At 37.4% G+C, this 22,109-nt stretch overlaps 1 protein-coding gene and 1 non-coding gene across 2 annotated transcripts in view; both read right to left on the bottom strand.

Annotated features, from left to right (window-relative positions):
* The window catches only part of LOC100598080 (POTE ankyrin domain family member B2), a 36,792-nt gene that overhangs the window by 12,329 nt on the left and 2,354 nt on the right, over positions 1–22,109 (bottom strand). Inside the window, 6 exon segments of the mRNA XM_030812517.1 lie at positions 6,565–6,635; positions 12,342–12,412; positions 14,911–15,048; positions 16,380–16,486; positions 19,275–19,448; positions 19,608–19,722. Coding sequence (XP_030668377.1) covers positions 6,565–6,635; positions 12,342–12,412; positions 14,911–15,048; positions 16,380–16,486; positions 19,275–19,448; positions 19,608–19,722 — 676 coding nt within the window.
* On the bottom strand, positions 13,530–13,636 carry LOC115835267. Its single transcript, XR_004030258.1, has one exon. It is a non-coding gene; the product is annotated as a U6 spliceosomal RNA (small nuclear RNA).

Here is a 22,109-nt window from a genome sequence, read left to right as displayed (position 1 = left end):
TTTGTCAGATGAGTAGGTTGCAAAAATTTTCTCCCATTCTGTAGGTTGCCTGTTCGCTCTGATGGTAGTTTCTTTTGCTGTGCAGAAGCTCTTTAGTTTAATTAGATCCCATTTGTCAATTTTGGCTTTTGTTGCCATTGCTTTTGGTGTTTTAGACATGAAGTCCTTGCCTATGCCTATGTCCTGAATGGTATTGCCTAGGTTTTCTTCTAGGGTTTTTATGGTTTTAGGTCTAACATGTAAGTCTTTAATCCATCTTGAATTAATTTTTGTATAAGGTGTAAGGAAGGGGTCCAGTTTCAGCTTTCCACATATGGCTAGCCAGTTTTCCCAGCACCATTTATTAAATAGGGATTCCTTTCCCCATTTCTTTTTTTTTGTCAGGTTTGTCAAAGATCAGATAGTTGTAGATATGTGGCATTATTTCTAAGGGCTCTGTTCTGTTCCATTGATCTATGTCTCTGTTGTGGTACCAGTACCATGCTGTTTTGGTTACTGTAGCCTTGTAGTATAGTTTGAAGTCAGGTAGCGTGATGCCTCCAGCTTTGTTCTTTTGGCTTAGGATTGACTTGGTGATGCGGGCTCTTTTTTGGTTCCACATGAACTTTAAAGTAGTTTTTTTCCAATTCTGTGAAGAAAGTCATTGGTAGCTTGGTGGGGATGGCATTGAATCTATAAATTACCTTAGGCCGTATGGCCATTTTCACGATACTGATTCTTCCAACCCATGAGCATGGAATGTTCTTCCATTTGTTTGTATCCTCTTTTATTTCATTGAGCAGTGGTTTGTAGTTCTCCTTGAAGAGGTCCTTCACATCCCTTGTAAGTTGGATTCCTAGGTATTTTATTCTCTTTGAAGCAATTGTGAATGGGAGTTCACTCATGATTTGGCTCTCCGTTTGTCTGTTATTGGTGTAAAAGAATGCTTGTGATTTTTGTACATTGATTTTGTATCCTGAGACTTTGCTGAAGTTGCTTATCAGCTTCAGGAGATTTTGGGCTGAGACAATGGATTTCCTAGATACACAATCATAATCTGCAAACAGGGACAATTTGACTTCCTCTTTTCCTAATTGAATACCCCTTATTTCCTTCTCCTGCCTGATTGCCCTGGCCAGAACTTCCAGCACTATGTTGAATAGGAGTGGTGAGAGAGGGCATCCCTGTCTTGTGCCAGTTTTCAAAGGGAATGCTTCCAGTTTTTGCCCATTCAGTATGATATTGGCTGTGGGTTTGTCATAGATAGCTCTTATTATTTTGAGATATGTCCCATCAATACCTAATTTATTGAGAGTTTTTAGCATGAAGCATTGTTGAATTTTGTCAAAGGCCTTTTCTGCATCTATTGAGATAATCATGTGGTTTTTGTCTTTGGTTCTGTTTATATGCTGGATTACATTTATTGATTTGTGTATGTTGAACCAGCCTTGCATCCCAGGGATGAAACCCACTTGATCATAGTGAATAAGCTTTTTGATGTGCTGCTGGATGTGGTTTCCCAGTATTTTATTGAGGATTTTTGCATCAATGTTCATCAAGGATATTGGACTGAAATTCTCTTTTTTGGTTGTGTCTCTGCCAGGCTTTGGTATCAGGATGATGCTGGCCTCATAAAATGTGTTAGGGAGGATTCCCTCTTTTTCTATCGACTGGAACAGTTTCAGAAGGAATGGTACCAGTTCCTCCTTGTACCTCTGGTAGAATTCGGCTGCGAATCCCTCAGGTCCTGGACTCTTTTTGGTTGGTAAGCTACTGATTATTGCCACAATTTCAGAGCCTGTTATTGGCCTATTCAGAGATTCAACTTCTTCCTGGTTTAGTCTTGGGAGGGTGTATTTGTCAAGGAATTTATCCATTTCTTCTAGATTTTCTAGTTTATTTGCATAGAGGTGTTTGTAGTATTCTCTGATGGTAGATTTTATTTCTGTGGGATCGGCGGTGATGTCCCCTTTATCATTTTTTATTGCGTCTATTTGATTCTTCTCTCCTTTCTTCTTTATTAGTCTTGCTAGCGGTCTATCAATTTTGTTGATCTTTTCAAAAAACCAGCCCCTGGATTCATTAATTTTTTGAAGGGTTTTTTGTGTCTCTATTTCCTTCAGTTCTGCTCTGATTTTAGTTATTTAGAAATAACTAGCCTTCTGCTAACTTTTGAATGTGTTTGCTCTTGCTTTTCTAGTTCTTTTAATTGTGATGTTAGGGTGTCAATTTTGGATCTTTCCTGCTTTCTCTTGTGGGCATTTAGTGCTATAAATTTCCCTCTACACACTGCTTTGAATGTGTCCCAGAGATTCTGGCATGTTGTGTCTTTTTTCTCGTTGGTTTCAAAGAACATCTGTATTTGTGCCTTCATTTCGTATGTACCCAGTAGTCCTTCAGGAGCAGGTTGTTCAGCTTCCATGTACTTGAGCGGTTTTGAGTGTGTTTCTTAACCCTGAGTTCTAGTTTGATTGCACTGTGGTCTGAGAGACAGTTTGTTATAATTTCTGTTCTTTTACATTTGCTGAGGAGAGCTTTACTTCCAACTATGTGGTCAATTTTGGAATAGGTGTGGTGTGGTGCTGAAAAAAAATGTATATTCTGTTGATTTGGGGTGGAGAGTTCTGTAGATGTCTATTAGGTCCACTTGCTTCAGAGCTGAGTTCAATTCCTGCATATCCTTGTTAACTTTCTGTCTTGTTGATCTGTCTAATGTTGACAGTGGGGTGTTAAAATCTCCCATTATTATTGTGTGGGAGTTTAAGTCCCTTTGTAGGTCACTGAGGACTTGCTTTATGAATCTGGGTGCTCCTGTGTTGGGTGCATATATATTTAGGATAGTTAGCGCTTCTTGTTGAATTGATCCCTTTACCATTATGTAATGGCCTTCTTTGTCTCTTTTGATCTTTGTTGGCTTAAAGTCTATTTTATCAGAGACTAGGATTGCAACCCCTGCCTTTTTTTGTTTTCCATTTGCTTGGTAGATCTTCCTCCATGCTTTTATTTTGAGTCTATGTGTGTCTCTGCACGTGAGATGGGTTTCCTGAATACAGCACACTGATGGGTCTTGACTCCTTATCCAATTTGCCAGTCTGTGTCTTTTAATTGGAGCATTTAGCCCATTTACATTTAAAGTTAATATTGTTATGTGTGAATTTGATCCTTTCATTATGTTAGTTGGTTATTTCACTCGTTAGTTGATGCAGTTTCTTCCGAGCCTCGATGGTCTTTACAATTTGGCATGTTTTTGCAGTGGCTGGTACTGGTTGTTCCTTTCTATGTTTAGTGCTTCCTTCAGGAGCTCTTTTAGGGCAGGCCTGGTAGTGACAAGATCACTCAGCATTTCTTGTCTGTAAAGTATTTTATTTCTCCTTCACTTATGAAGCTTAGTTTGGCTGGATAGGAAATTCGGGGTTGAAAATTCTTTTCTTTAAGAATGTTGAATATCGGCCCCCACTCTCTTCTGGCTTGTAGAGTTTCTGCCAAGAGATCAGCTGTTAGTCTGATGGGCTTCCCTTTGTGGGTAACCTGACCTTTCTCTCTGGCTTCCCTTAACGTTTTTTCCTTCATTTCAACTTTGGTGAATCTGACAATTATGTGTCCTGGAGTTGCTCTTCTAGACGAATATCTTTGTGGTGTTCTCTGTATTTCCTGAATCTGAATGTTGGCCTGCCTTGCTAGATTGGGGAAGTTCTCCTGGATAATATCTTGCAGAGTGTTTTCCAACTTGGTTCCATTCTCCCCGTCACTTTCAGGTACACCAATCAATCGTAGGTTTGGTCTTTTCACATAGTCCCATATTTCTTGGAGGCTTTGTTCGTTTCTTTTTATTCTTTTTTCTCTAAATTTCCCTTCTCGCTTCATTTCATTCATTTCATCTTCCATCACTGATACCCTTTCTTCCAGTTGATCACATCGGCTACTGAGGCTTCTGCAATCTTCGCGTAGTTCTCAAAACTTGGCTTTCTGCTCCATCAGCTCCTTTAAGCCCTTCTCTGCATTGGTTATCTTAGTTATACATTCATCTATTTTTTTTTCAAAATTTTTAACTTCTTTGCCATTGGTATGAATTTCCTCCCGTAGCTCGGAGTAGTTTGATCGTCTGAAGCCTTCTTCTCTCAACTCATCAAAGTCATTCTCCATCCAGCTTTGTTCCGTTGCTGGTGAGGAACTGCGTTCCTTTGGAGGAGGAGAGGTGCTCTGCTTTTTAGAGTTTCCAGTTTTTCTGCTCTGTTTTCTCCCCATCTTTGTAGGTTTTTCTACTTTTGGTCTTTGATGATGGTGATGTACAGATGGGTTTTTGGTGTGGGTGTCCTTTCTGTTTGTTTGTTTTCCTTCTACCAGACAGGACCCTCAGCTGCAGGTCTGTTGGAGTTTTCTAGAGTTCCACTCCAGACCCTGTTTGGCTGGGTGTCAGCAGCGGTGGCTGCAGAACAGCAGATTTTTGTGAACCACAAATTCAGCTGTCTGATAGTTCCTCTGGAAGTTTTGTCTCAGAGGAGTACCGAGCTGTGTGAGGTGTCATTCTGCCCCTACTGGGGGGTGCCTCCCTGTTAGGCTGCTTGGGGGTCAGGGACCCACTTTAGAAGGGAGTCTGCCTGTTCTCAGAGCTCCAGCTGCATGCTGGGAGAACCACTACTCTCTTCAAAGCTGTCAGACAGGGACATTTAAGTCTGCAGAGGTTCCTGCTGTCTTTTTGTTTGTCTGTGCCCTGCCCCCAGAGGTGGAGCCTACAGAGGCAGGCAGGCATTCTTGAGCTGTGGTGGGCTCCACCCAGTTCGAGCTTCCTGGCTGCTTTGTTTACCTAAGCCAGCCTGGGCAATGGCAGGCGCCCCTTCTCCAGCCTCGCTGCCACCTTGCAGTTTGATCTCAGACTTCTGTGCTAGCAATCAGTGAGACTCCGTGGGCACAGGACCCTCCAAGCCAGGTGCAGGACAGAATCTCCTGGTGTGCTGTTTTCCAAGCCCATTGGAAAAGTGCAGTATTAGGGTGGGAGTGACCCGATTTTCCAGGTGCCATCTGTTACCCCTTTCTTTGACTAGGAAAGGGAACTCCCTTGTGCTTCCCAAGTGAGGCAATGCCTCACCCTGCCTCGGCTCATGGCTGTCCTGCACCCACTGTTTGGCACTCCCTAGTGAGATGAACCTGGTACCTCAGATGGAAATGCAGAAATCACCCGTCTTCTGCGTCGCTCATGCTGGGAGCTGTAGACCGGAGCTGTTCCTATTCGGCCATCTTGGCTCCACCCCCTAATTTTATTCTTAAGTAATCAAGTATGGACATGAAGAATTAGAGAAAAAAAATAAAATTTAAAGTCTATTTTAACTGTTAAAATAATTAAATAATAAATAATTAAAATTAAGAATTAACTTTTTAATCTATGTTTAGCTACTGCCACGTCATTGGCTTCTGACTAACATGTGAAAAATAATTCACCTTAGACAAAGGGAGAATAAAAACGTGAACCAGCAAACTTAACTTTGTCACCATTTCTTTGGACTAAACTTAATTTCTTATGTGTTAAATCTACCAAAAATGAATTAGCAGATGATTTGTAGTGTTCCAAAGGCTTCCTCACTTGAAAAGAATATATCTCATGAAGCCCTAACTAGTGAGCCCCTATAGTGCACTGAAGTACTTTTTAAAAAGATTCCTAACTGGATTGTAGGCATGCTTTAAATTATTAGGAGCTGAAGTCAACACCAAAGAGAAAGAAATGCAAATTCTTAAATTTTAATTGAAATTATATGCTGTAATATGATAGTGTTATGTATCTAGATTATCTGCTCAAGTCCACTTCTAATATATTCTAATTTGTACTAATTATAGTGGATAAACATTTTTTAATAATCTGTACTGATTTTCTGCAACTGAAATAAGGTAGAAGGTTATTGCGTTTGCGCACTAAAACCAAATGTCCCATTCTGCAAGATATGATTCTTGCAATAGGCAGTAGCGTTGCTTTTATGACCTGGTTCCCTCCCTGGAAAGAAACGCTGAGGTCAATGAGAGACCACAAGGCAGAATATATCTTTAACCTTGGTATCAGTGACTGACAATATAAAACTACAGATTTTCAATCACTGGCCGTGATTACTCTTTAGCCATGAATCCAGCTCAGGGACCTTCAGTGTTACATTGTTCATAGTTCTATTGCTTAACAATATAATCCAATAATTGATGTTACTTTATCATGTTAGGGTGTTGTAAAAATAAAAGAACAAGCAAAGTTCTGGAATATGTTTTTGCCTCTATTCCAAAAGGGAAGATTAGCTATAAGCTAATCAAAAATGCAGATAAGAATATTTTAAGAATACTGTAAAATAAGAGTATTTTAAATTTTATAGTTGTTATGTTTTTAAGCTAAATATCAAATCTTAAATTAGAATTTATTGATTCTTCTGTTAATGAGATTGCTGAATTTATTAAAATACTTTTTAAGAGTCTATTAAAAAATTCTTAAAAAACAGAATTTATTGATTCTTAAAACCTAGTCCAAAAGGTAATTTCATTTGGACTATCTAATATTATTAAAGCAAAGAAAACAACATTAAATCAAAAATTTAAATTTAAAATTTTCCATGCCTCTGGCTGGCTATTTTCACTGACTTTAAGCCTTTGTGACTCTTCCTCTGATGTCCGCTTTAAGTCTTGTTCTGTTGAGAAATCCATATATTCAGTTAAAATGAACCACTTAGAACAGTTAAAAACTATTGCCTTTATAAAAATAGATTGAAGACATTTTATTTTATTTCATAAACTGTGTGTTTAGTCTTTCATGAAATAGTTACTTAGGAAATAATTCTCCAAAACTTCAACAAGCCACTTGGGGAGACACCTGATGTGATTCACTCACAAATTCACCCACCCAACATAAATGAACAAAATCACCAGAAACACAACTTTAAAATACAGTAGAAACATATGGGGTAACTCAGTATGTTGTTCACTTCCTAATAGTGAAGCAGTAAATGTAAAGAAAAGGAAATTTAGTTTTAAAGAGAAACAAGTTTTCCTGCACTTAGCAACTCTGACTCTAAGGATAGTAACAGGCAGGGCCCAGGAAAGGTCATAGTGATCCTGTCTGAGAAGCCAGAGCCCACAGGTATGGGCTTCAGGCATCCCAGAGCAAGGTTAAGAAAGCAAATCACCTTACCATCTCCCCTTCCTCTCAGCATTTACTCATAGCTATTTTTACCAATGCATATATTTTGCAAATTCTTGTTTTCCTTCAATGCAGCTGCAAGGTCACAAGCTATGTGGAGGTTGCAAAACTGTCACTATATGATTAACTGCCTTTGTTCTTCTTCTGTAAGTTTGCCTATGTAAGCCAAGCCCTGTCTTTGTTCGGGGCTCAGCTTTTTGAAGCAAATCTGCTGAGCTGGTGCACACCTAAATAAAATCCTCTTGTTCGACCCACTGGGTGTCTCCTGCCTCCTGTTTTCTGCAACAATAATACCTTATAAATGATTTCCAAAATCACCACTGACACCTTTATTAGTGTACAATGTCTTCTTAACATCTAAAATGTTTCCGTCCACTATTATGACAAATTTATTTTCATTTTTCTTTTTTTTTTTTTGTTTTTTTGTTTGAGCCGGGGTCTTGCTCTGTCACCAGGCTGGAGTGCAGTGGTGCAATCTCAGCTCACTCCAACCTCTGACTCCCTGGTTCAAATGATTCTCCTGTCTCAGTCTCCTGAGAAGCTGGGATTACAGGCACACACCATCATGCCCAGCTAATTTTTGTGTTTTCAGTAGAGATGGGGTTTCACCATTGGCCGGGGTGGTACTGATCTTTTGACCTTGTGATCCATCTGCTCCAGCCTCCCAAAATGCTGAAATTACAGGTGTGAGCCACCACACCTGGCCTTATTTTCATCTTTTAAAACAATGCTATTGGAAGTCTTCCTTGATTCTGCAGGTCTTTCCCCAGATAAACAGGTAACCCCTTCCTTGAGGTTGCCTTAGTACTTCACTGATTTTTCTACTGCATCTTTACCACCTGAACCGTACATTACTCCTCCACATGTCTGTCCCCTCTGCTCCAAGACTGCAGAGCACAGTCTTCCACATCATCTTTGTAAAAACAGTCTTTATTTTACTCAGAAATTTCTTATTGAGTCCTGCTACATACACGCTAGACTTTAGGGTTTAAAAAGAAAGAAATAAAACCTGTCAGGGATGGCTTTTCTAGAACACCTGCCCAAGCAGAGACTTAAATATTGAGGCTAGCCAGATTAAAAGTGGTAGAGGGCAAGAAAGGGTGACAGCATGCCACACAGCAGCAAGAGCAGGAGCGAGGCCTGAAAGAGTGAAAGTATTTGCCTACAATAGAAGGAGGAGTGAGTAGGGCATTACCAGCCCCTCAGTAATGCCAGAGAAAGGGCACACAGGGAAAAGAGCTAAAGATGGAGAGTAGGGCAGAAGTGAGATTATGAAAGCCTTATGTGTAATTTTAAGATGCTTAGACATTAACGTTCAAGAGTGGTCCCTGGTCCTATCTGCGTTTAGATGTAGATCATTTTAATGCCAAAACCAATATCCCTAGTGAGCCATTATTCATTAAGACAAGGTGACAGCTAGTTCATGTGGACACAGCTGAGATGATACTATGTAGCAAATTCTCAATAATTCTCATGAACACTTGGAAAGTCAATTCTATAATAAGTCATAGAAATTATAATAAATCACTTAGTATTTGTTTGGGAAGGTGCTTTGTAGTATATATGAATATAACTTATAGTTGTGAATTCAGAGCTGTGACAATAAAGCAAAAAAGCCACACCGTGTTTGAGTCAGCAAATTTTTAGATTTCTATCTAGTCTTCCTACCCAGTCCATAAATTCTAAGTATAATCCTAGTACTCACTCTCAAGTTTATGTTAAATGCTAGCCTATACAAAAAACACTCTTACTTCTTTTTTGTTATTTATATGTTGCTTTGTTTAAAGGAAGAACACAAAAATGCCCTGCTAAAGGGATTCTGTTTGGCTGCAGGCTGCAAGAGGGGAAAACACAGAGCACATTTTGCAGAAAATGATTTTTTAGAAGTCAGAACTATGACATGAAGTCAAGCAGGGCACTCTAGGACTGACTTTGCTGTGCTTCCTTAATATGCTCCTTGCTCTCTTTCTTTCCTGGCAGCTGTGACTCACACAGGTCATGGAGAGTATCATTCCCTAAGAGGAACACAACTCTGATATTCATCTTTACCTATTAAGTTCATCTGTCCCAATTCTGTGTTCTGTGGATGCTGACTTTTGATCATTGATGGTGATACACATGGCAATGTATCATCAACTTTCAGATTCGTGGATCTTTGACAAGTCTTATTACTGAGAGTCAAACTAATAGGGTGCAAGTTATAAATGCTGGTTATCCAATTACATACTCAAAATATCCTACATGAATATTCCATTAAACATGAACAGAAAAAAACAGTCATTCCTGTTGACCTGCTGCTCTTTGCTCTTCTGTATTCACCAGAAAATTTCCTACTCCTTCCTCATGTCCATGTTAAATACAACTGTACAACGTCGAAATCTGTAAATTATCTGACATTTATCTCTGTCCCCCAAACCTTTCTCACTCAATTATCATTAAATCATATTGACTATACCTCTCTTCTACCTGCCAACTATTAATGTTATTTCTTACATGAAAAAAATTAAGCAAAACAAGTGAAAAAACATAACATCAAAAAAAGGCCAACGCATTAAAATGAGTAACTGAGATTCCAAACTTTATTTCACCATGGACAGGTGAAAACCTTATAATACATTGATACTAGTCCAAGGACGTGTGACATGGAAACTATAGCTGACTACTGCAAAAGCTTCCTTTGTCTCCTGGTTTCTTTTCATGGTTATCTTCCATCAGTCCCAGCAAACTATAGGCCACAGGCCAAATCCAATCTGCCTTGTGGCTTTGTAAATAAAGTTTTATAGGAGCTCAGTCATGCCTGTTTGCTTACATATAATCATGGTGGCTTTCACACTACAACAACAGACAACAGCCTTGTTAAGTAGATCTGACAGAGATCACACAGTCTAAAACATTTCCCACCTGGCCTTTACAGAGAAAGCTTGCTAACCCATTTTATACCATAAGTAGAATATGCCTTAATACTCAAATTTAATCTTGTGACTTCCCTGCTCAAATTTCTCCAATGAGCCCCTGCAGCACACATTGTTGGCTCCCTACCAATAGTCATTCCTTATTCTTTCTTGCAGAAGAAACACAACTCTATTGGGATATTTATTATCCCAATCCCCCATCTCAGCCTCAGAAAGAGAAATGTTTATTCTAAGCTAATCATGTATTCGCCTTCCCAGTGCCTGGTTTGGGAATAAGCATGTGGTGTGACCCAGCCAATGAAATGTTACAGGAAGCCCCTTGCATTCTTCTAAGTTTTCTCCCTGTTTAAAAGACACACGTGAAGAAAAGCAGCCCTTGAGATGTTGTGTTGTGAGAACAAGATGTTTGGAGCTGCTGCGGATTAGCCAACCATGAAAGGAGACATGAATAAAACACTGCCAACAGCACAGCTGAAAGAGGGACAAGTGGGATCATAGGATATCACTGAACAACCAAAACAACTCTGGTTCCTACTGTTTTAGCCACTGCTCATCTAGTATTTACAGTCCAAAGCATTCTACCTGGTAAATTTCCCATGGCCCACAGGATAAGACCTACTCATTCCTATAGTATTAAAAAAGTCTATTATAAACTTGCCTTAGCTAAGTATTCACCTCATTCCCAACATCTGGTGTCTCACACTTTTGGTACTAGCAAAAGTGAACTGCTCAGAAACCCTGCAAAGTTCACTCAAGCATCTTACCTTTTGCACTTCCTGCCAAACAGGCAATCTCATTAGATGTTCTGGCAAACACACAGTATTGTTGCATGTTCCTTCTGCCAAACATTATTCTTCTGCTTCTTTACCTAGAAAAATTCTTCTCACTCTGCATGCTTATCTTGAATCATACCTACTTTTTTTCAAAACTTTCATTCCTCATCACATATGTCTGGCACATAATTAATATATAATAAATTATAAGGTTCCAGTGGGCATCTAGCACACAGTAAGCACTGAATAAAGCAGTAAAATAATAAAAATGACAATGATAATAACAAGCCCCTGTCTGTATTTTTAATTATGTGTGTTCTGTAGCATTAGAAAAATGGTTAGTATCTAAAAGACATTTGATAGTTGTTTGTTAAGTGGATAAGTGAAAACATAGATAGAAATGTTTTCTTTGTAAATTCTGTTGAAAAAGCACAGAAATGAAATAGAGACAGCTCTATTATGAGCACCTTAAAGATCAAAACTACATCTATTCCATCTTTGTCTCCTGCAACTTATAAGACCTAACTTACAGAAGCTCTTTGATAAATAGATGGCTAAATTAAAGGTGTCCTCATACAGTTTGGATTATACAATGTATTAAGTGTCCACAACCAGGTGGCATACTAGTATTTTTGTTATTGTGAAAAATTTTTCTACTTTTATTATAATCTGCTGAGCCTAGAGTTGGGCAATTTGTATATTTATTATGACAAGCTTTTGGTAAATGGTAGCAGAGCATCTTATTCTAACAAAATTACTGTTATCAAGACAATTGACCAGCAGGTAGAAGAACACATCTTGTTCCAACAAAGTAAATGTATCTCTTTCCAACTTCAAATGAGGAGGAATGAAGTCGGTAATAGTGAGACCTTGTTGAGACAAGGATATGTAACATGACTTATGCTTCGGCATTCTTTTGTGGTCAAAAATTCCTTACTTTTATATTTTATCTATGGTAGGACCACCCAGAGCAGGGGTCCACAACTCCCAGGCCACAGACTGGTACCAGTCCGTGGACTATTATGAACTGCACCACACAGGAGGAGGTGAGCAGCAGGCAAACCAGGGAAGCTTCACCTGTATTTACAGCCACAGCCCATGGCTCATATTACCGCCTGAACTCTGCCCCCAGTCAGATCAGTGATAGCACTAGATACTCATTGGAGCATGAACTCTGTTGTGAAGTGCTCATCCGAGGGATCTAGGTTGTGTGCTTCATATGATAATCTAATGCCTGATGATATGTCACTGTCTCACTTTGCCCCCAGATGAGACCATCTAGTTGCAGAAAAATAAGCTCAGAGTTTCCACGGATTCTACATTATGGTAAGTTGTATAATTATTTCATTATATATTGCAATGTAATAATAATATAAATAAAGTAGCACAATAAATGAAACCATCCCCACCCTCCCCCAGCCCATGGAAAGATTGTCTTCCACAAAACTGGTCCCTGATGCCAAAAACATTGTGGACAACTGACCTAAAGTAATTCATTATCACAAGTCTTACCTGGATTGCTGTTTTCAGAAGAGATTTTTAGCATCTGTTTTTCTTTGTAGTCAGAAAGTAATTCACAAATTCTATGTGTAAAAATGTAATAAACCAAATTACTATTTTAATACTGATATAAAAGATACTTACCAAATGTAAAATTCTTAAAATATTTCAAACAATATCATAATATCAGAACTTAACAGTATTATCCCATCCACTTATGAGTACATTCTACAAACTTCTCTTTAAGCTTCTAATTAAAGAAAAAAAAATAAGGTGGAATGCTCATAAATTGAGGGCACTGTGACCCAGTAAATCAGCTTGCATTAGCATGACATAATAGAAAGTGTCCCAACTCTGCATAAGTCCTAGCTCCATAACGAACAGCTATTTGTTCTTGGACAACTTGCTTCTCTTAGGCTCAATGTCTTCTTCTCTAAAGTGAGGACTTTGCTGCCTTATTTCACTAGGTTGTTATAAAGATTTAACAAGATAACATTTTTTAAATGCTTAGACAAATAGTAAAGCAATGGAATAATCTGTTCCTAAGCTTTATGACTAAAATTATCTTGGAATCCCAAATAAAACCCAACGTGCATTTTGTTCGTAGGTTTTAATATGCAAATGTTGTAGTTTTCAGAAAATGTTATTAAGTCCTAATTTTGTTTCTTAGTTGTCCTACTCCTTATGGCTTATAATTCAGGGCATCTCAACTATGTCATAGTTTGTAACTAAATTTTTTCATAAATATCTCATTAAAGTAGATAATGTGATTGTCCACTATTATGGAGTTGACCAATCACACCAAGGGCAGAAAAACCAATGGATGTTAAGACCTGGCTTGGACCAATGATCCTTCTCTACAGACTCAAACTCTGAGCCAGCAGATGTTTGTTAGGATAATGCTTTATATTGATGTTCAATTCCAGCTGACATGGGAGACCGAAACTCTACTTTTATTTTTTTCAGTTTTCATGAAGAATCTAAAAGTTGACATTCTCCAATTTTTGACATACATACTAACAATATATTTTGCACCGAACACGTTATTCAGCTCTAAATCATCTCATAGACCATCTTCTATGACTATTTTTGCAGCACAAATCACAATTTCAATATTTTAGTGGCACCCATTTTGCTTTGATTCACACTGTTTCCTTAGAGCTAGTCAGCAAATAGTCAAATGACCTTCCAGTGACTGCACAAAATACGGAATGCTTCAAAAAGTTGTGCTGCCTCCTTATGCAGAAGCCATGCTAACTTTCTCTGTATTGTTCCAATTTTAGGATACGTGCTGCCGAAGCAGGCACAAAGCCTTGCTTTTACACATGATTAGTGATGAGTCATGGACAAGAGCCTTGTCCATGACTCATCACTACTTACTTAACCTACTTGAGATACTGAGAATTCTCTTCAATGGCTTCCTGTGAGGTAAAATTTGAAAATATTTTAAAATCTTGAGCTAGAGATGGAAGTAGCTTGGATGATTTTCATTATCATGTAAATCAGATCTCTCAAGGGGCCAACCACAACTGGGAGCCACTGCTCGGGGAAGGCTCATATGGGACTTTCTACTGCCTAAGGTTCTACACAGGATATAAAGGTGCCTCACAGTACAGATCTGGTAGTAAAGAAGAAGAAACAAACACTGATCTCTTTCTGCCATATTATTTGAACCCCTCTGACCCTTTAGAACAAGCCCACCTAATATCTGCTAGAGAAAAGACCAACAACGGCCTGAAAGGATCTCTTACCATGAAGGTCTCAGCTAATTCTTGGCTAAGATGTGGGTTCCACATTAGGTTCTGAATACGAGAGGAAGGGTTAATTTGCTCACTTTGTGTGCGGATAAAGTCAGGATGCCCAGCGGCCAGAGCAGGGTGCTGGTGCTTTGGGAAAAATGGCTGAGCATATAAGCATAGGTAAGGGAAGTAAAAAATGTTGTAACTTCAAAGTCACTGTATGAATCACCATGAAGACTTGAGGGATCTGAATCAGTAAGGGCATCCTGGTGTCAAAGGTCAACAATTACCAGGAAGCAGGACCAGTTTGAGTGGCAACAATGCAGCAACAGAAACAACGGAAACAACAGAATGATTGGAATGTCCTTTTTTTTCTCCTCCTTCTGACTTGATAAAAGGGACTGTCTTCCTTGGATTTAGTGAACCTCTTCTGTTCTTGAAAAATTCAAGGAGTATGTAGGAGATTGTCCCCAGAAGACAGTACAAGACTTTCTGCTAAACTGGACATTTCAAGACCCAAATAACTAATCAGAAAAATCAAAGATATGACACTCTTTTTTATCCCATGCATAGGTGTTATACTTGGATGAAATGAACAATATTGGGATCTCTAAGGATAAAGGTCTTAAAAGTCCTGAGGTAAAGAATCCTGCACCCATTGGTACTTCTAACTTGTCTTGCTTTTTGTCTGATTTCTGGCTGATGCAGGGGACTAACTCATTGCCACTCTAAAACTACTTGAACCAAACTATGACATCTCACCTGATAATGTAAGATGCGATTGTTATAATTATTTTAAACCTCAGTTTAGCATTAACTAGCCTTTTAATGTAAACACTTACACATTATGATGACTAGAAACAGCATACTCTCTGGCCGTCTGTCCAGATAGATCTTGAGAAGATACATCAATATTTTGTGCAGGTAGAAGGCTGACAATACTTGCTGATCCACAACATACAACAAGTGTGAGGGCAGTTCTAAAATGACAGAGATAATTTCTCCCTTAGCAACTGTAATAAAGTTATTTTAAAAGCTAATTTGATATACTTTACCAATTTAACATCTTGCCTGTCCATGCAGAATCAAACATTTACATGCACTAAAAGACATAAGCATCTTGGGTGCTCAAGAGTTCATCTTTGTAAAATACCACCAAGGTTAAAAGGAAGGGACAAAAAAAGGAAACTTCTTATCTCAGTGGGGTATTGCATAGTAGAAGCTACTAATTTAAAGTGCTTTGATGGGCAAGAAACAAAGCTAGGGCCACTTATCTGAAGTGGACAAAGATTTAAGTGAAGATTTTATCACAGCTTCCCTAGACTGATATGCTGTAATAGAAAATTAGCTAGGGGGTAAGATAAATAAGAGCTCTCTGCATGCTGAAAGCAGTAATATTAATAATAATGGTAAGAATAGTAGTCACAGGAGTTTCAGTTAATGATGCCAATAAGCATGAGCTAGGCACTGAATTAAATGCCACATATATCTTTGTTGCTTATGCACAGCCAACTTTGAAGGATATATTCTCCTACTTTTCACATATGACAACATATGGGGTGGTAAATAACATTCCCACTGTCACATACCTAGCAAGTAAGAAAGTTAGGAATTAAATCCAGTCTTGTGTGAATCCAAAGCCTAGCTCTTTTCTCTTTATCACCCATCTATGGCTTGCCTTCATTAAAGGAAAAGTGTATCCACTTAAAACTATCTTCACTCCCTCTCTCCATACCAACTAAAAATAAAACATCAAAATACACTGGAAATAAAAAAGGAAAAAAGCTGTTGAACCCACAGTATGTGGGAATAGCAATTAATTGTCATGTAGGGATATGCTAACATTAATATTCTTCAAAGAAAGCAACTTAAAGCAGAGTCATTGGAAAGACAAAAGGATTTTCAACTCCTATTTATGTTTAATACAGCATATTTAGTGGAAAAGCATATAAGACACAGAGGTTTAAAACTACTAGAAAGGGTTAAGAAGTTCAATACTGAGTCATAGATTAAACTGAAAGTTAAAGTTCAAACTTCATAAAATTATTATGAAATCCCTTTGCTAACATAAGATCACGTAACAAAAACGTCATACAACAAATAACATCAGTCAATATAATAAGAGAAGATGAATCCTAATAAAACAGTTCTTTATATTGCCCAGTCCAAATAATTGCTTTTCTACTTAACTGATTTGTGTTGATACTGATCACTATGTCCCAATAAGTATAATTGTATTAATTTATTATTTATGACTTGAGTGACTGCTATCAATCTAGAACAACACACAGATTAAAAGAAATAACTATACCTTCCATATCTATCAAGTGCACTTAAATTAGCTTTTTTCTTGATTAAAAATTTCACCACTCGCTGTTTTTGGTCATGTACGCCAAGCAAAAGTGGTGTGAGGCCACAATGCAAAACAATATAAAACAAAAACAATACGTAATTCAAAAAATTATGTATTTCTCAACTGAATTGGAAGCTTTATATAAGATCCTATGGACTCACACTCATAGAAAGTAAATAAAATGTAGTCTCCTCCTTCTCACTCTTCTGTACTTTCCCACATGCTGCTCCTTCACTTGGAAACATCCCTTCTCTGCCTCACCACCTTAACTCTGATCATCTCAAAAATTCGTTTTAAATATTTACTGTTTCCAAGACTCTTTGCTTCTAAACCAGCATTTTGCATGGCAGTTTTGGATGATAATTTTTTTTTCATTTAAACAAAGAGCTTCTTGAGGACAGGGGTTGTATCTTTTATCTCTATATTATCCAACCCTAAGACAAAATTTTTGTATATAAAGCAAGAATTTGCATGTAATATATTTCTTTAGTTTCACATGTTTTACCAAAAGTTCAAGCTCCAACGTGCAATAAAAATTGCTATTAATACTCATACTGCCCATTTCAAGAATTTTTCCAACATTTATTCATTTAAAATCTATTTGTATTTAATTTTTCCAGATTGTTAACTAGATAATCAGTTCATATGATTACTGAAACTAACAGAATTCCTATCTGTATTCTTAATAACTCCATGGTTTTTAGTGTTTAAACCTGCCATCCTGATTAAGCCAAAGCTCTACAAACTTAAGAGACATACTGGATAGTCCGTAATACAGCTTCAATTGACAAAAAAGGTTTAGAATTTGCTACAATTCTAATTGAGAAAACTCTGCTGTTAACAATGACTTACTAACCTAAGCACTTGAATGATTGAACAAAGGGACACAAAGTCCTGAGAGGGCCATCGTTTACTTATTGAAAGACTACTCACTGCAAATTTCTAAAGACCTTCTGAATGTCAGTGAATAACTGATGGTAGAAAGGAAAAGGTATTATTCTGTAAGCTGACAGATAGTGCCAATAATATTCAATTTAATGTCTCAATGACAGAGATAAGTCAGACTAGGCCAGGAATGGTGGCTCACACCTGTAATCCTAGCATTTTGGGAGGCTGAGGTGGGTGATTCACTTGAGCCCAGGAATTCAAGATCAGCCTGAGAAACATGGCAAAAACCTCATCTCTACTAAAAAAAAATACAAAAACTGAGATTGGAGGACCACCTGAGCTTAGGGATGTCAAGGCTGTGGTGAGCTGTGATTGCACCACTGCACTCCAGCCTGGGGAACAGAGTGAGACCCCATCTCAAAAACAAAAACAAAAATTTAGATTAATGTTATTGGAAAGGAAATATTTAAAGGAATTAGCACATATCCAACTCCAACTCTTCTAGAAGTATCTTAAGTTTCTGAAACATGGGAATTTACACATTATACTTATGTATTCAGTGGTTCTTAAGCAGGAGTGTATCTGGATTTTGAGAAATTTGTGGTTGTTGTTGTTGTTGCTGTTGTTAGAGACAGGGTCTCATTATGTTGACCAGGCTAGACTCAAACTCCTAAGCTCAAGCAATCTTCCCACCTCAGCCTCCCTAGCAGCTGGGACTACAGTCCTGCACCACCATGCCTGGCTTCAAGGAAACATTTTTAAACCTACAATATCCAAGCTTTATTAGACTTACTCTGTCAAAATCTTCAGGGGAAACCTAGACTTGCAGATTATTTAAAAATTTTCCTGAAGTAACTGGAATGCACAACTCTAGCTGGAAGCTAGTGTAATAGACAATTACTTCAGTCTCATTTTTTCATCCACAAAAACAATTCCCTTTATCATTTGAGGATTTGGCCAAAAAGAGGAAAGAGCAGGAGAGAGACTCATTTGCTGAAAACACCACATAATTTTCCCTGGTAAGAGTAGAACAAGGTCTAGTAAACTCAAAATCCAGCCTGATCTTGTTACTTATAATCCCCTTGTCTCCCACCTTCCCATCAAGACATTCTAGAATTGAAAGCAGATTTGAGACTGTAATTGGCCATTTCTACCAGAATAGGATACTAAGTCAGTTAATTACTTGTTATTCTTTCTGCTCAAGGGTTTCCCACTACATTACCACATATTCACTGCCAACCTGGCTCCTCAGAGGCCTCCTAAAATTGATCTCTAGGCAGTTTACAACCCACTAACTCCCTCTCCCAAACTGAAAACTGTCATTCTCTAAAATGGAAAAGAACCTTGTCTCACCATACAAAGGAAACGAATGAACAACAACAACAACACACACACACAAAACCTCTTCATGGCCTTTTCCCCCATTACCTAATTTCCAAGTTGACCTTGATATTTCTGATTGCTGTGTTTTTCCCTTTCCATTTCTGCCTCATGAGCAATCAGAAATATCTTCAGCCTTGCCACTGAGAGATACATCACCTCATATCTATTAGTGTATTTTAGGAATTTGCCAAAGCAGCAGGATTAATTTTCACTGAAACATGTTTAAGTTTTCTTGGAGTTTTAATGTAAAACCTATTTCCAGGGCAAATTTTGTCATTTTACATTCATTAGGGAAAAAAAACTTGGCAGGGAAAAATTGAAAAAAAAACAGTATTACATTTTACAAATTCAGTGATTTTTAAAAAAAGTATTAACCACAACTGCACTGAAAAAACTGTACTGTCTAATGCTTCTTTAAAAGTAACAGTATTTAAAATAAAGTCTTAGATGATTAAGTCATTTCAAAATATTTTCATTCAGGTTATGCTTGAGCTTCCAAATGTGGAAAACTGGCCCTTACACAGGTCAGTGATAAAACGAATGCATTTCAGTATTTTGAAGATAAAATTGGTAGATCTATACCTTGTTTTTGGATTCAATATCAGCACCGTATAAGAGCAGTGCTTTGGCCATTAATTTATCTTCATTGTAGATAGCATAGTGTAGAGCAGTATTTCCATACTCATCTGGAATATTTGGATCAGTGCCATGTTCCAGTAACATTAACGCACATTCATCTTCTTGGCATTGTATGGCCTGTCAGTATTAGACCAAAAACAAATTATAAGTCCTAGGAATTCAAAATAACATTCCACAGCTTTCACCAACTAGTTATATTTAAATGAGAAAACTCATTTTTATGCTATCTATTGAAATCAAACCCATCTCACACTGATATAGTTGACTACTGCATACCTTTATCAGAACTGTCCTTTTTTTGTTGTCAAGGACATTAAGTTGACATTGTCTATCCAGCAGGAGTTTTACTACTTCTGAATTTCCATTGGCAGAGGCCAAATGTAGAGCAGTCCTATGAGAGTGAAAGGACTTTTTAGGAAATTGTAGTGCACTAGCTACAGCCACATTAATGATTCATGTAATTGCAAACACTGAAAAACATGCTATTACTCTGCCTTCAAAACAAACTAAATTTTCCTTTGAAGAAAGCACACTACTTATTACCTCTCATTACTCACTGTATTAATGAAAGAGCAGCCTATTTGAATAGAAAGAGCATAGTCCTTGGATGACATTCAACGTGGGCTGGAATCCTACTTGAAGCTCTGTCGCTTCCTAGCTGTTGCTTAGCCTTTTGCTGTCTCAATTTCCTCATCAATAAAATGGGAATGAAAATAGTCAGTTTCTCAGAGGAAACCACTGTAATGCTCAAATAAGACTCTACACAAACATAGAATAGTTCCTAACACAAATAACAGCTCAAAAATTGTGAGATGTTATAATTTTTACTAATACCACTAAAGACAACATTTGAATTAAGTGAAATGATACAATTATACTTACATTTACACTGAAATCCCACTTATAATTCATGATTTACTATAACTATAATTGGCAGCATTTAAATAACTCTCTTATTGAAACATAAAATAATGGGGCATCATACAATCCCTGGTGCCTTACATTAAGTAGAATATGGTATCTATAACAGGTCTGGGGCAGTTCCAGTCAGATGACTAGCATTTAGATAAATTTTAGTTCTTAAAAGAATTGTAGAATAAGAGGGCTGAGGTGAAAACAAAAACAAATTTCCAAAATAATCTATTTCTCACTTTGGTTTTCAAAAACTTTAAGCCAAAGAAAAATTGAAATTCAAATTAATAGCATGGGCTCATTTTTTTCAATACTTAGATTTATACAATGTATGTACATCAGATATTTCCAATCATTCATATTAGGATTTAAGACTGTTATAAATTTTCTCTTTTTAAATGGATTTATGAAACTATTTGTGGAGCTTTTTTCAACTTTTACATTTGGGGATACAGGTGCAGGATGTGCAGGTTGGCTAACATAGGTAAACGTGCGCCGAGGGTGTTGGTTGTACAGATTATTTCATTACCCAGGTGTGAAGCCCAGTACCCGTTAGTTCTATTTCCTGCTTCTTTCCTTCCTCCCACCCTCCACCCTCCACCCTCTGATAGGCCCCAGTGTGTGATGCTTCCCTGTAGGTGTCTGTGTGTTCTCCTCATTTAGCTCCCAACTATAAGTGAGACCATGCGGCATTTGGTTTTCTGTTCCTATGTTAGTTTGCTAAGGATAATGGCCTTCAACACCATCCATGTCCCTGCAAAGGACAGGCTCTTGTTCTTTCTTTTATGGCTACATAGTATTCCATGCTGTTTATGTACCACATTTGAGTTCTTAAAACAGCTAAAACAGTCTTTACCCAAGACTCATAAATTTTCAAAAGGGCAGTTAAGTTTTATCTTTTACTATTTTCTACCTTCGGAAATGCTTTTGTTTGAAAGGAGGGAGGAAAAGCTTCAACTGAGATTAAGTCCTAATGCCCCAACTTTAAATCTCTCAGCTTGCTCAGGCCTAGCAGGTAAACATGAAGTTTTCAAAGGTGGAAGGATCCTGAGAGATAGCAGAATATGCCTGCCACATAATAGGTGTCTGGCTTATGTCTGATGACTAAGCAGATTGAAAGAATGGATAAACACAGCTTGGAAGTTCAATATTTTTAAAAGAAAACTCCTGTTGAGTAGAGCAATACATTTGCAATAGTAATGATCATTTATATTTGCTATTTTAGTTTTCATAAATATATAACTAAACTAAAATAATTAATCCATACTATTTACACATGTTAATATATATATATAATGAAAAGATAATTATATAATAAAATATATATACAATAAAATCTACCAGAAGAGGTAAACAGAATCCCTCTACTTCTGAAGAGGGTAAAAGTTCACAGAAGATAGCCACCCACAGGTACAAAAATAAACAATAGAATGTAAGAAATTATTTGTTTCTATGCAAGTAGCATATTCCTTCTCTTCCCAAGGATTATTTCATTACTAATGAAACTTAACTAAAACTTTTCAGATGTTCATTGCAGAAATCACAGATAAGAGAAAGGGAAAAACTTCACTTACAAATCCCCAGAAATAAGTTTGATTATATTTTCTACATATTTTCAACTAACACAAGAGCAGATTCTGTTTGTGTATAAGTATAGCAAGCTGATTTTTTCTCACTTGATATAGCAAACTACATCTTTGCATGTCGACATATCTCTGTATCTACTGACACCCTCAATGGTTACATATTCTCCCATCCTGTGGGTGCACTGAAATTTGTTCATAAAATCTTTATATGAGTTCTTCTCAATACATGGCTATTTTAAGCAATACTAAGAAAAACAATTGTGTCTGTTTCATATAAGTA

Source organism: Nomascus leucogenys, chromosome 5 (assembly GCF_006542625.1).
Source record: "Nomascus leucogenys isolate Asia chromosome 5, Asia_NLE_v1, whole genome shotgun sequence".
NCBI classification, from domain to species: domain Eukaryota; kingdom Metazoa; phylum Chordata; class Mammalia; order Primates; family Hylobatidae; genus Nomascus; species Nomascus leucogenys.
This window is presented reverse-complemented; position numbering and strand designations above follow the sequence as displayed.